Below are 14,317 nucleotides of genomic sequence, written 5' to 3' on the forward strand. Positions count from 1 at the left end.
AGTAGGATTGCTGATGGGATTTTAAAAGGGCGTAGAGGATTAGGCAAAGTAGGAAGGAAGAAAAGAAGGAGGTTTGCAGTGATTGTTCAGCGCGACTGGGGCATTCACTTTCGGAAAGTCAATTTTCGGCCGATGCTGCGGAGTGTTTTGATGTTGCTGTTGGGATTGTTAGTTTCGTGGTTTTAGGAGCAATGGAAGGATTTGGAGATCGTACCTATCATCCTGATCATTCTTGTTGGATCCGGTTACAGACAAGTGACCTGAGGTCATGGGCCTCTCTGGAGGGGGAGGGTTAACAAATCGACGCGATGCCTATAGAAGTATGTGTTAGTATGCAAGTGTGCTCTTTAATATCAAACAGGACGAAAGGTGTACGAACCTCCCAGCGAGAATCCACATCCACTTCATTGGCTGAACGGGAGTCATGGATAGGAGTCTCAGTATCCTGCGTATCACGAGTGTCTGAACTCAATGATATAGATCTAGCCAACGGGGAAGCATTGGATTGCATAGACTTCCGCGACCGTGACTCAGAGTATTCGCTGTTGGAGTCATAGCTCGCCAGGCTATGGGCTCTGCTATTGGACTGGTTCATAATGCTAGACGCATTCGGCAAGAGTTGAGAAGAAGACGCTTGTTCTCGGAAACGCTTTTGTTGCTGCTTGGAGGGGCGGTGATGAGAGAACTTGTTTCCAAGAATAGCAGGGGCGTGCGAGATGAGAGCCTTGATGACATCCTTCTTTAGACGCAGGGCCAGATCCAGATTCGACCATGTCTTGTTACTGTATTCGAGGACTGGAAGGCGGAAGACAAAATCATGCAGATCCTCGAGATTGTGTTCGCCTTTGCCCTTGTAGCTCATGCAGAGAACCACATCGTTGACCTTGACATGGGCAAGGGTCATGTAATTGGAGGCGCGGGAGATCATCTGGGACAGGTCGTCGGTGGGCTCCTTAGACTTGCCATTCTTGTTGGATCCCTTGCCTATTCCGAACTTCTTGCGATTTTCTTCGCCAGCACTGTGAGACGACAGAGATCTTTCCGTGGCCTGCTTCGTCAACATGCGAATGCTGTCGGCAGATTTCTTCTTGCTGAGACCACCAGTGGTCGAAGGACGGCCATTTTGGCGCGCAGTGTCAGATACACCAAGTCGATTGTTGTCTTTGTTAATTGGTGTCATTGCAAGACCCTTAACATGATCGGAGCGATGACCGCGCGACTTAGCCTCATCCGAAAGTGAGAGCGTAGGCTGAAGTCTCAGCTCGATAGCGCCAGGTCCCTTGGAAATGGCGAGGCTGTCCATAGACGAAGTATCCGCTCCATCGATACTGGTCGAGCGAGTGAGAGGCGTTCCGCTGGAAGCCTCGTCATCATCTTCCTCATCAGACCCATCAACCGGCTTCATATTCTTGATCATGAAAGGCGAGAAGCCACCATTCTCAAAGGCAGTAGAGCCCACATTAGGGAAGATGTATTCAAAGACTCTCTGACCAAGCTCACGTTCGAGCTGAACCTTCAGCGGGAACAATGCCACTTCAAAGTTATCAACCACGGGAATACCAGCCACAGCCTCAAGCATGTGCCATTTAACGCGCAGCATGAAGTCATCCAAGGTGCGAGCTCCATCGAGATACGGTGCAATAATCTGGGGATAGATAGCATCGGGAAGCAAGTTCAATCCGAATAGGCGCTCGATGGCAACCAAATTGTGGTTCGAGCCATCGGTATTGTCAGTTCGTTCATACGTGGCATTTCGCAGCTGGAACTCAATCAACGGCTCGGTAGCCTCCTTCATCAGGTGCCACACGACTTCACTGGCGGATATGCTCCAACGCAGGACGCCATTGACGCCATTTGCCCTAGAGGAGCTCGGTTCCATCCGCCGTTGAGAAGTGGTTATTGCCTTCATCATGAAGAACAGCTCGTCCTCGCATTCAGATAGGTCGCGTTCGAGAGTCAACCGATCTTCCCAGCCCTGTTTGTCCAGGAACTTGGCATTGATCTGGAAATATTCCTTGATCTCTTCCAATTGACGAATGCGTGCTTGAAGCTTGAAGACCATCTCGGGGGCACCGCGAAGATCACTGAAGTCGGAAGTGAGCATGATCCTCTCGAGGCGCTCGTTCCGGACCTTCTCAAGTGGCTCGCTGTAGAGCATGAGATCCAGCACAATGATGTACATGGAATAATACTCTGCAGAATCGCAAATCGCACGGAAATGAGGGAAGTCCACGCTGATCGTGTCGATCCGATCTTCTTGATCATCAGTGTGTGGCCCTTGTCCCTTGGCAACCTCTTCGTTATACTTGAGGCGCAGATTGTTGTACTTGTCGTAGCGCAAGGTAGCAGATGTCTTCTGCACGATACGAGAGAATCCAAATGGATTCAACTCGAAATCGAACATGGCTTCAAGTGTCAACCACGGGGGCCACGCTGATCCCGGTGCATTTCCATACTTGTTGCCAGCGTAGAACTGCAAGTTGGTCATCAAGTTCTTCTGAGTGGCAACGAAGAATTGGGCACCATCCATTTCCAAGGAGAAACGGCGCTGCACCAAGCCGCTCACATCATCGGAAACACGTTCTTTGTCCATGATGGAAACGACCTTGAGCTCCATGCCTTTGGCGGCCACGAGCAAGACCGATTTCCTGTTCTTTTCGCTGAGAAGCTGGATTTGAGGCGCAATAAGACGCAAGTGGTAACTGTTCTGGGGGGTGAATTCCGGTGCAATATTCTCACTCGAATTGTCCGAGTTGGAAGGCGATTGAGCGTTCGAGTCGGGTGGATCAGTCTCTTCGACATTGACATAGCGCTTGGCGTCGTTCAGCAACTGTTCGATGCGATCATCCACATCTTCTTCTTCGTCGTTGTATTCGCTCCGAGTTTGCGTCTTAGACATTTTTGGCTGCTTGCGCTTATTTTTGTTCTGTTCTTCCACAATGTCGAGAATGAACTTGACAGCGCGCCGAGACATGTAGTACACGAATCCACGCCGCTGACTCACTTGATGGCTGTACCGCAAGATGATATTCCGGAGCGAGTTGTTCCACTTAAGCTGCACATTGTGGATCATGAAACGATTGTTGAAATCACTAGAGAACTCATCGTTGCCCGAGGCGTAGATTCCATCCAGGCCTGAAGAACGGCCATCAATCGTGGAGTCGGCATCCCGTCCTGTTCGCCCAGTCTGGAAAGACGCGCTGCTAGGCACCACGTTGTTGCCAAGCATATTGCTATTGCTGTTGGCTGACCGCTCATCGCGTGTAAGGTGTCTCTCGAGACGATTGAGAGTTGAAGTCAAGAACTTGCGCCGTCTAGCCAGAGATTGGGCTTGGCGAAGGAACATTTCATGCTCCTCCTTAAGACTCGGATCGTGTTCCACGTCCTTCATGAGCTTGAGTTCTAGCTCTCCGATAGTATGTTCAAAGTTGCGAGTTTGAGCTTCAACTGTGGCGAGACGATCCTTGACCAATTCGATCTGGACGCGGCGAGGATCGTTCGTTTCGGACATGACACATTCGTGGGTTGGTTCATCTCCAAAGGTACTGTAGCCCGTTTCTTCGGGTCCTACATCACCATGATCTGTGTTGCGGAAGTACGTGAAGCGCGGAGTAAAGGCGAGCGGCAAGATGTGGGTGCGAGGATTTGATTCCTGTGGGAGAATCCAGTCTGGTTCCACGAAGTCATCCATGTCAACCCAGTCCAGGTTGTGATCGGGGATAGTAAATCGAGATAGATCAACTGATGGAACTGGCTGCTGGAAGGAAGAAATAATATCGTCCTTGTTGCGCTCGATGTCCTCCGCTGTTGTTCCCTCAATAGTGGCAGACACAGCGCGGAAGTCCGCAGACTGAAGATCAATCTGAGCTTGGTTGATGCGCATCGCACTGGTGCGGGTCTGCTTTGAGCGACCACGGGCTTGAGTTTTGATCTGTTCACGTCGCTGGTGAATGTCAAGCTTCAGGCAATCAAGTCGAACCTTGAGACCTGTAGCCGTTACAACGTCTTCTGCGTAGTCTTCGCGGTCCTTGTGTTTGTATATGTGAGCCACAAACAGGGGCGCAAGCAGAAGTTTGTATTTGACAGTTGCCAAGTGACGATTGAACTTCTTGCTCGTCTTTGTGATTCCTGGCCAGAGCGGTCCCTGGCGAACAGGAAGCGACATCACACCCGAGAAAAGAGACCACCAATTGAAAAAGTGTGTAAAGAATCGTGGGGTAAGATGGACGGTGTTGTAGCTCGAAGATGGCTGAACAGTATCGACAGACCAGTTTCTGCTTTGCGGTGCAATGACTGAAACAGACAGATGGATGTGGTCACTGCGGAAGCCGCGGTAGGCATCATAGTTTGAGCGCTGTTCTAGGTCGATGTATTTAGGGTTCTTGAGGACAACCTCGTAATGCGGCTTGAAGGAGAAGGATCGTGAATCATTGTCAACGTCGCGTTCAAAGACCAAGCCAGTTGCCCATTTGACGTCGCCGGATAGTTTCATGACAACTTTCTTGAAGTGAGCGGCATTCTTCTGTTCACTGGAAGCAGAACTGTCTTCCAGTAGTTCTTCTGTGGTCGCCTCATTTGCCCAACGTGCTTCGGTACTGTAGTCGGGGATAGCGAGCACATATTCTCCACTGGTGACACTCATAAACTCCATGGGATTATCACTGGTATTGATGTCCAATTTGACATCTCTTCGCCAGCACATGACAAATCCACTTCCAAAGCCTGTCACCACATACGGGTCACGGGAACCCTTGAGGCGTAGATGAACATCGCCGTCTTCCTTCCAAATCACCCTAATTCGGGAGTGGAAGCTAAGCCGGATCTTGTCCCAGAAGCCAACCCGTTCAGAAGGATCAATCTCAGGCTTAGTGAAGCCTTCGATGATCTTCATCATATCTTGAATGACAGGTTGGTATGAAACACCCCACGAAATGCTTGTCGGCAAGCTTGTGTTGATCTCAATGACGGGGTCAGAGTAAGTCTTGACCGGAGTGACGGAACGCCAGACAGGAATCTTATACGGCTTCCGGGTAGCTCCGTCGGCTCCTTCAGAGGCAGGCACAAGTTCAACCTCCACCTGTCTTGCAGATTCGTGGTTGCGCCATTCTTCGGCAATGACAAAGTCTGTCCGCAAGGACCAACTGGGAAGTCTCGGCGACTGTCCTGGGCGTAAGGCTGGAATGTGCAACAGATCCAGGGGATAGTCTCGCAAATTGACACGAGCCTCGCCCACTTCCAGATTAAAGCTCATAGGAATAAGCAGACCGTATTGCATGGACATGGGCATTCCCTTTCCGATTCGGTTGATAAAGGCCGGGAACTCATCAATAGCGAATGAGGGCTTGTCAATGACAAGATTGACATCACTGATCAGAGCTGACATCAGGCCAGGTCTGTTTGGAATGGCAAGGATAGTCTCAGTCTCCTTGATATCGGCAGGAGGCTCATCTGCACCACAAAAGAGATTTCTGACTTCTTTGATAGAAGTGCCCTGGAACTTGAGCGCTGCGTCAATCTTTTCTTTCCAGACCTGGGCATTATATTGCTGGAGTCGGCCCCAGGCAGAATCCGTGGAGATTTTTTGTTCTGATGAAAGACAAGTCGCACCCTCGGTGTCGTATCGATATTTCCGACCTCTACCACGCTCCTGCGTGCCGGGTCTGGGTCGTGGTTCGGCGCTTCTGCTTCGCCTGGTATCTTGGCTGGTTCGCTCACTGCGCAGCGTCCGACTGCTCGATTTGGCTCGTAGCCGGGACGTGGCGCGCCGTTGATCGCAGTCTCTGACTTTCTGGGCTTTCAAATTGAATGCATCCGCCCGGGCTAGCCGTTGAGCCTGCTCAATTAGACCAACCCGATAGATGCAACCCAGTTTCCATTCAAAGCCGTCGTCTTCCAGCTCAAACAGAAGTGCTTTACTTCGCAGGGAAATTCTTGGAACCTTCTTCGGTGCTTCTGGTTCTCTCTCGGACACAAAGTCTCTGCAGCGGTTCTTGAAGCGATGGCGCAACTGTTTGAAGGCCTTGGATGTGTTGATCAGGTTATCGAAGATGCGGTGCATGACCATGTGATGAGGCACGCCCAGTCGGATAAAGTCCGTCCACAAATCGATAGACTTTTCTTCGACCAGTTCGTTACCATGCTTCATTTTCTTTGTGCGGAAATCGAGTCTGACATTGTTCATACTGCCAATTCGCGTCCAGATACCCTTGAGCTTCGGGGCCTCTGCATGCAAGCGAACAAGATTGGCCCTGACATAAGGAGTCGAAAGACGCTGGGAAGCACCCGCGAGTCCATAGATCTGGACCATCATTTGCGGATCATTGGGCAAGTTCGCCTTGAGCTGAACAACTGTTGCCTTGACGTCATACGTGATCAACTCCTTTCTGGGTGACCATTTATAAGCTGGAGGGGGTGGCATGGATATGCTGGCATGTCCCCTAGATTTGCCAAGGGTTAAGTCTGCATACTTGTCTGGCAGAGGCGTGAGCACATCTTGGATGACCGAGACTGCAACGCCAAGACAGTAGAACCGGTACAATGAGTATTGCAGGTAGATGCCCTTGAAGACAGATGTGACGTGCAGAACCGGTCCGAGACGATCACTACTGGTGCTTATTGCGATCTCAAATCGAGGTAGGGAAAAGAACGGCTCGGGTTCAAGATAATCTTCTGATTCAATGACGAAGCCGTCGAACCCACGAGCGTGAATCGCCAGTCGTCGACCATCCGCAGCACCGCGTTGAGTGCTCTTAGGGGGTGAGGTAGGCGGGAATCGAAAGGGGGACTCATCGCCGATGGTAGAATGGCTTGGAGTACGTCGTCTAGAGATGCTTCCAACATTTGACTCGATTTTTTGGGCTTTGTAGTCTGCAGTCCATGTTTGCAATTGGAAAGAAACACCGCGGGAGATATCAGAAACCGTGCTGTCCACTCCAGCAATCTCCACGCTAAATCCTGTGGCTTCAAACTGGAACTGGAGCAGCCAAGCGGGCACACGTCTCAATGGACTTGCTTTTCGTTCGTTTGTTGGCATTGGGACTCTCTTTGACGATTGCATCTGAGTTATGAACTGCTGCAAAACTTCGCGGATGCCACGGTTCACCTCACCGTCGATCATGTGTACTGAGCACTCGTTCAGGCTTCCTGAAGCAATCACACAGACCTCTGGGGTGGCGTTCAGATGGGCCTTTAGCTCCATGTTCTCGTTTGTAAGCAGGTTGTGTTTGTTGCCCGCCGGAGTCTGGTAGTAAAACTTATGGGAGGCAACTCGGTACACGGAAGAAAGGGAATAGTGAGCACCTCCTTCGGAAGAATGGGAGGATTCGATATCGAGCGAAATGGAGGAGATCGAGGAAATAAGAAGGTTGTAGTCATCGGGAGTACCAGACTCTTTTTCAATCGGCAAAACGAACCGGACCACAGGCTCGTGAACTGATAATTTGATGCTTGCCTTCGGAAGCAACCGAGAAATCAAATGATGGTTATCTCGCTTCTTCCCTCGGGGAGATGAGGCTCGGCTCTGGACCAGCTTTAGAAGCCTGGAACCGTGTTTCGGCTGGAGGTCGACGGAGGGTGATGTGACAACCAAATTTGCGAATAGGACATTCGTGTTCCGCTCTTCGGCATTCTTGTCGTCAAAGGCGTTCACTGTCTTCGATGGTAACGTTGTCTTGATGGTCGTCGTAGCCATGGGGATGTATAGAATATTATCCGTCTCGCCCGACCCGTCGTCTAAGCTGACTGAAAGAGAGATTGCAGCAAGAAGAGCTTGGTGGGCGATATCGTTTCGCTGGAAATACATGCGATGCTCTGGACTCTTTTGGTCCATCCGATGAAGATCGATTCCAAGCTCGTGAGAAACCACATTCAGATAAACCGGGGTTTGGCCTGCGGACAGAGACTGGATGCTCTGTGAGACTCGGAAGAAACTCAGAGCGATCTGGATCTCCTGAATACCACGAAGCAGGGAGCTTGCAAACTCCTTGGAATCTGCCACAGTCTGAACAATGGAGTCATCCCGGCTTCCAGGCTTGTCAAGCTCCTCCACAAAGTCGGCAAATGACATCTCGTCATCGGTTTCCACGCTTGTGGGTCCTGTTGCGGATTTCTGGGCCGGTTTGATGCGTTGCAACATGGTGCGAAGATCGTCGTATGGTACATGCATCCGTCCAATCTTCAAGGCCACCGATGCATCCCTGAGCCCGTCCAAGTCCTTGTAGAGAAGACCATGGAGGTTCACGCCCACATTATCCAACACTTCAATTGGCTCTCGACCGTCGACATTGAGTAAAACATTCTGCACGTTCATTATCCATTCGGCCGGGCGTTGTTCTCGCGACATATCCTTCTTGCGACGAAATAGCTTGCCCCGTTCCACCATTTTACTCCGAGTGTCGACCGAGAGTGAAAGCGATCCCACCTGGATCTGGCCAGCTTCGACGAAATGCACTGTTGTATTGATAGCAGTCAAGTCCACCAAGGCCAACCAATTGATTTGCCGGTGCAGCCGCTTCAGGCGCTCCTTAATTCGCGTCAAGGTCCTCCATGTTTTGCTTCTCCCGCTTCTCTCGCTCAAATCAGGCGTGGCACGGTCTTCGGACGGGCTGGAGGGGCCGGGAGACTCCAAAATGCCCTGGGGCGCCTCGCTTTTTCCTTTCCCTAGAGTCGAAGAGTCCACCGTGACCTTCAAATCCGTCAATCGAATGCTGATCCATGTTGGCTGGGCGAATGACGGGGGGTGTAGCGAGAATCCGAGGCCGCGGATTTCAATATGTAGTCCTTCCTTCGGCGTGTATGCGATCCGACGTAGTGAGAAGTAACCAATCCGTTGAATGGATATTCCCGTCGCGATCCGGACGATGGCGAAGATGAAAAAGGACGAGAGGTAAAGGAGCAGAAACCCCACGAGGATCGAGGTTGGGTTAAAGAGGGTCATCGCGGGTCGCGACCAGCAGGGGGCTGATCTCAGGCAGGCAATCTCGAGTCGCACATTGAGGGTATCGCGGTCAAGTTCAATTGTATCGGTTACTTAGATCCTCCAATCACTACTGTCTGTCTGGGCGGAATCACAGATTCCAAATTCCAGGACAGTGACCTTCATCAAAGTCTCAGTAGGAACTGCACACCAAACTGAAGAGAGGTAAAGTGTTGAGGAATCATGCCGGGGGATATGGAGAAAGTGACAGGTGGTGGGCTACCGGACAGGTCGGGAGGAACTGGCCAAAAAAAGCGGAACACTAATTAGTCCCCTCCAACCGGATTATCGCCTTTGTTCTTTACTAGTAACGTTACTATGTGCCTCCCTATATCCCTGTTATTGCATATCTCGCTTATATGGTATGGTTGGAGGCTGATTTCATGCAGAACAATGGAGTTCTCCTTTTTTAGTGGTTCACGATCGACACGCGACCCAAGATTTCAGTCAGCGGAGATCATTTTGTCATTTCTCTCTATTAAGCTTGGCACTCTTTTGATATCTTACAAAAATATACATTTTCCCTCTCATATCTCATCTTTCACACGAACAGTTACGAGCTGACACGTACAATGCTTCAGGGTCCCAACCTTGGAAGATTGTCCGTGCACTGCAGTCCACCCATTGCCCGAATAGTCCGTGAACAGTGTAACGCAGGAGTCGCTGAGCTCGGATGATAGGAGGGTTACTTCGCGGGGGAAGCAAGGACAGGACGAGACTTCTCTAGCTCCGCGATCTTGTCATCAAGTAAGGCAATCTCAGCCTCCACGCTCAGCAGTTTCTCCCCCAGCATATCCCGGTACTCTTCGTCAGAGAGCGTCCGCAGAGGAATCCACTTGGACTCAGCCAGTCGCTGTACGAGGGGCTTGGATGAATTGTTTGCATTTGCCATCTGCCAGGCGTCGACTCGGTTGAAAACACTCTGGCCACAGTACCCAAGTAGCGAGAAAATGATGGCGCCCGGAACCAGCCGGCCTCCTATATGATTTGGTTAGAAAACTTGCCACAAGAGATGCTTCCAGTGCGGGAGAAGATACCCATAAGCTTCGTTACACTTCCGCCTGCGATGCCACCGCATAGAGCGCTCACGTATGTGCGCTCCTTGGGCGAGGATTGATCTTGGTAGTGAAGCTTGATGATATTGCTTCGAAGCCCTACATTAAAGGTTAGACAGCTGTATCAAGATGGCATGGCTCCACATACACCAGAAGGTTGATCCGCATGCAAACCAATGGATGCCGCATGATAGCGAATGAACCACGGGGTTGGGCGATCTGATAACTCCTGCAGCTCCGCCATATAGCAGACCAGCGCCTCCTATCTTGTATGTCAGCGATTCAAGTTCCGGTGCATGTGGCTGTCTTCCTGGGCAAGGGTAATACTAACCGCTCAGGGCTCCCACTTTGGCTGCAGACAAGAGGGCGTTGGAGTAGAAGTCGCCATCTTTGTTCTTTTGGTCGCCCATGTTGCGATCAACACGAGTGATGCATCAGAATCTCCTTTCGCTTGGATATTCAATAATACAGGGAACTATTTACCATTATCCAAGCAGGAAGCCAAGATAGAAACTATCGTTCACGTGATGTATGTTGATTATGTAATGTTCGCTCTTCACCAGGTGGGCAGTACTGAAGATATGAGAATCCACCAGTAATAATTATACTAATATGGATAGGGGATGCTGTTAATTTGCTATCACAAATTCCTCGTTAACTATGTGGTGGGGGCTTGAAGATCTCCCAAAAATCTTGTTCCTAAGTAGATATATATCCCCACACTCTCCGCGGTAGGTGATCACCTGCGAGACTATCCCACAATCAGGCTTTCCCCTCAAACCTTCTTGATATTGGTTTTTACTGGCCGAAGAGAACCTTCTTTCAACGTAAAGGCTCATTCATAGCTTCTAGCCCCCGTGACGTCAAATCGTGCGATGAAGCTTCGTCAAGGCGTCTTGATAGAACCTAAAGCCAGGTTTCTGGCTGGCTGCAAGTCTATCAGCCGTGGTATGCAAGGGTTTTTAGCTCAAGATGTACCTGCGACTCAAGTACTGACGTATTTTATATTTGTGAGTTACTGACCGTGTTAGAAGGCCTGCAAGTATACAGCTAGTGCAGTATTGACACGACACAGTCTATGAGTCCGACTTGTGGGACTGCTGGGTTCTGCAGGCGAGTTCTAGAGTAAACTAAATCCAAGAGCATCTAGTGTGACAAACAGCCAACCAATTTCGCCTGTGTTCAAACCTATGTTGTCTCACACAAGAGTATATTTTTAGCCGAGAACGTGGGGAGATCAGAGATGAACATTAAAACGATGGGCAAGGCACAGCCCAAAGCTAGAGAACCCAAGCCAAACGCAACAAACCAGAGCTATTAATTACAGAGTAAGTTACTTAGAATATCGAAGTGTTCAGTATAGACCGATCTCGCGGCTCTGATTGGGCTAGCGTCATCACTAAAAATTTAGTAACCCGTCCACTTCCATGCCGCAGCCGACTTCCCCTCTACCAACTTTTCCACTGTGGGTTGAAGATATTAAACTCAACTTCTGATTTTTACTCTTGGTCTCTTACCAAGTGTCTTTGAATTTCCTCTTTTTCATCCTCCCTCTCAACCTTACCGCCTAAGAAGCGCGCACAAATCCCGCGCGTTTCTTTCTTTCTTACCGCAATCATGGGTTCGTTCCAGACCGTTGTACCTAGGCTTCATGGGCGATCGCTAACTCGATATGCTTAGCTCCTAAAGCGAAGTCCCAGAAGATGTCCATGGGCGCCTTCTTGGCTGACGAAAGTGAGCGATCGGAAATTTCGAGGGAAAGACATGGTGACTGACAGACATAGGCCTCGGCTCCTGGGCTGATGAGATGGAGGATATGCCCCTTCCATGTAAGCTGCAGATCCCCCGCCATTGAATTTGCTGAACCGTACTAACAATATGTGCAGCCAGTATGTAACGCCGATATCGCATGCCTATACCACTATTGGACAATCACTTACAATCTGAACAGCCCAGCCTTTGACCTCCAGTTTCAACCGCCGCCCCGCTGGTGGTGACATGTTCGGCTCTGGTCCTGGTGGCTTTGGTATGATGCTCTCTGCACCTTATATACAGCGTAAGATCTGACAATGAACAGAGCGCGAGCGTGGTGGATACGCCGTCCGGGAGCCTCTCGATCTTCCTACCCAGCCTCCCTACACTTGCCACGTCGGCAACCTTTCCTTCGAAGCCACCGAGGCTGATATCTCCGACCTTTTCGCTGGATGTGGTGTGACAAATGTCCGTGTTGTGGAGGACAAGTTGACCAAGGCCCCCAAGGGCTTCGGATACGTCGAGTTCGAGACCGTTGAGGGTCTGCAGAAGGCTTTGGACCTGTCTGGTTCCAGCCTCCAAGGACGCTCCATCCGTACCAGCGTTGCCGAGCCTCGTAAGTTCTCAAGAAAGACCACGACAAACGGTCCAACTGACAAGCTATGTAGCCAAGGAATCTCGCATGGAAGGACGGGACCTCGATTGGTCCCGCCGTGGCCCTCTCCCCGACCTGCCTCAGCGCCGTGCTCCCGAACGTTCCAGCTTCGGACGTGGCATGGATGCCGCCTCTGATGCCGGCAGCGACCGCGGTGGTCGTCGCAGCAACTTCGAGTCCGATGGAAAGCCTCGTGATTTCAACAACTGGGAGCGCAAGGGCCCCCTTTCGCCCCCTGCAGGCCCGCCCCGCGAGGGCCGCCCCACCAGCAACGATGGACCCAACTCCGGCTTCCGCAGAAACGAAGCCGCTTGGGGTGAGGGTCGCTCTCAGGACGAGGGCTCTCGCCCTCCCCGCCCCGAGCATGTTCGCCCGGAGCCCACACCCACTGCCGCCGATATGGACAACCAGTGGCGCGCCAGAATGCGCCCTGACGAAACCCCCAAGGAGCCCACCAGCCCCGCTTCTCCTTCCGCCACCCCTGCCGCTCCCGCTACCCGCCCCAAGCTGAACCTGCAGAAGCGCAGCACCCCTACCGAGACCACCGCCAGCCCCGCTTCGACCGGTGACTCCAAGGCCAGCCCCTTCGGTGCCGCTCGCCCCATCGACACTGCCACCCGTGAGCGCCAGGTGGAGGAGAGACGCCAGCTTGCCATTCGCCAAAAGAAGGAAGCTGACGACAAGGCCAAGGCCGAGAAAGCTGAGAAGCAAAAGGCCGCCAAGGAGGAGAAGTCAACCACCGCCGTGGACCACAACGGCAAGGATGCTCTCGAGACACCCAAGGGTGGCGGTAACTTTGAGATTCTCCGACGGAGCGGCGAGGATGAGAGCGGCATGAGCGCCGACAAGGAGACCGAAGAGGTCGCAGCTCCCGCCGAGGCAGAGAAGGAGACCACCAACGGCAACTGGCGCGCCCCGGCCGGCGAGGCTGCCCCTGCTGGTGACGACGAGGGATGGAGCACGGTGACGGTGGGCAAGCAGCGCAACGCCCGCCGTGGACAGACTGGTCGTGGATTCGCATAGACCTATCGATACCCCGAAGCGACCGTCGTTTCTTATGCCCACGGTACGCAGATGGATTAAACCAGAGTCATTTTTCCAGTGTTTTCCACGCCAAAAGTGTTACCTGGGTAAGTCTGTCACTCATAATTGCCATCTGTCCCGGCTATACGAAGTGCGCGACGGTTGCTATTCTGTTTGAGCTTTGTTCTCTCCTTATCCTTGTCCTTGCCTTTGCCCTTGCCACGTCTCTACTCCTTGGTTTCATGATCTCTTTTTCTTTTTCGTGGGCTAGATTTTCGATACACATCTAGTCCTCGCTATGATGATCTGGCAGTCCGAAAAGTTCCATTTTTTATGTCTTGTTCGCTATCTAGCTATTATTCCCATGCGTGATTCGTGTGATCTGCCCATGACCATTACAGCCGATGCGAAATGAATACATGTTCCATTCTTCTTTCATTCTTCTGTTTCCATTTTTTCCTCTCCGTTTTTCGATTGACCACAGGTGGTCCTCTTTCTTTCTCGTCAACCTGTCTGCCGTGTCAGATCTGGGAGTTGGAGTGTTGATGTGCTCTTCTCTTTGGTCCTTCTCGGCCACGCGATCAAGATGCCCTTGAGAGATGAGATAGTCATGATGAGCACGCTGATGAGCACAATGCTGACGACAATCAATTCCTGTTCCCTGCTTCTCTCCTCTTCGACTGCTTTAAAATCTCTAGACTGGATTTTTGCATCTCCAGTTGTTTCTTTATGGTCATGTTTGCTCCGTTCCCTGTTTTCCTCCTTGAGTCCAGCATAGAATGAAATGTAGTCTTCATTGACAGCCTTGTTTTCGTATGCCTCTGTAACGTACGGTCGCGACTAGCATTGTATCAAACA

The 14,317-nt window shown here is 51.2% G+C and overlaps 3 protein-coding genes across 3 annotated transcripts; 1 reads left to right on the plus strand and 2 right to left on the minus strand.

Moving 5' to 3' along the window:
• Positions 1–104: 104 nt before the first annotated feature.
• Positions 105–8,935, minus strand: PENARI_c004G11270 (FMP27 family protein; the record flags this gene model as incomplete). The annotated part of the gene is made up of 3 exons (XM_022629444.1): positions 105–156; positions 215–312; positions 380–8,935. The coding sequence occupies 3 exons, from the start codon at positions 8,933–8,935 to the stop codon at positions 105–107; spliced, it is 8,706 nt and encodes a 2,901-aa protein (XP_022490899.1).
• Positions 8,936–9,659: 724 nt separating this feature from the next.
• Positions 9,660–10,439, minus strand: PENARI_c004G07628 (uncharacterized protein; the record flags this gene model as incomplete). The annotated part of the gene is made up of 4 exons (XM_022629245.1): positions 9,660–9,952; positions 10,012–10,128; positions 10,178–10,291; positions 10,361–10,439. The coding sequence occupies 4 exons, from the start codon at positions 10,437–10,439 to the stop codon at positions 9,660–9,662; spliced, it is 603 nt and encodes a 200-aa protein (XP_022491224.1).
• Positions 10,440–11,646: 1,207 nt separating this feature from the next.
• On the plus strand, positions 11,647–13,459 carry PENARI_c004G06417 (translation initiation factor 4B; the record flags this gene model as incomplete). Its single annotated transcript, XM_022629192.1, has 6 exons — positions 11,647–11,650; positions 11,710–11,763; positions 11,814–11,858; positions 11,981–12,055; positions 12,107–12,397; positions 12,450–13,459. 6 exons carry the CDS (start codon positions 11,647–11,649, stop codon positions 13,457–13,459), a joined length of 1,479 nt encoding a protein of 492 aa, XP_022490939.1.
• Positions 13,460–14,317: the final 858 nt, after the last annotated feature.

The sequence above is a fragment of the Penicillium arizonense genome (genome assembly GCF_001773325.1).
Source record: "Penicillium arizonense strain CBS 141311 chromosome Unknown PENARI_contig004, whole genome shotgun sequence".
NCBI classification, from domain to species: Eukaryota; Fungi; Ascomycota; class Eurotiomycetes; order Eurotiales; family Aspergillaceae; genus Penicillium; species Penicillium arizonense.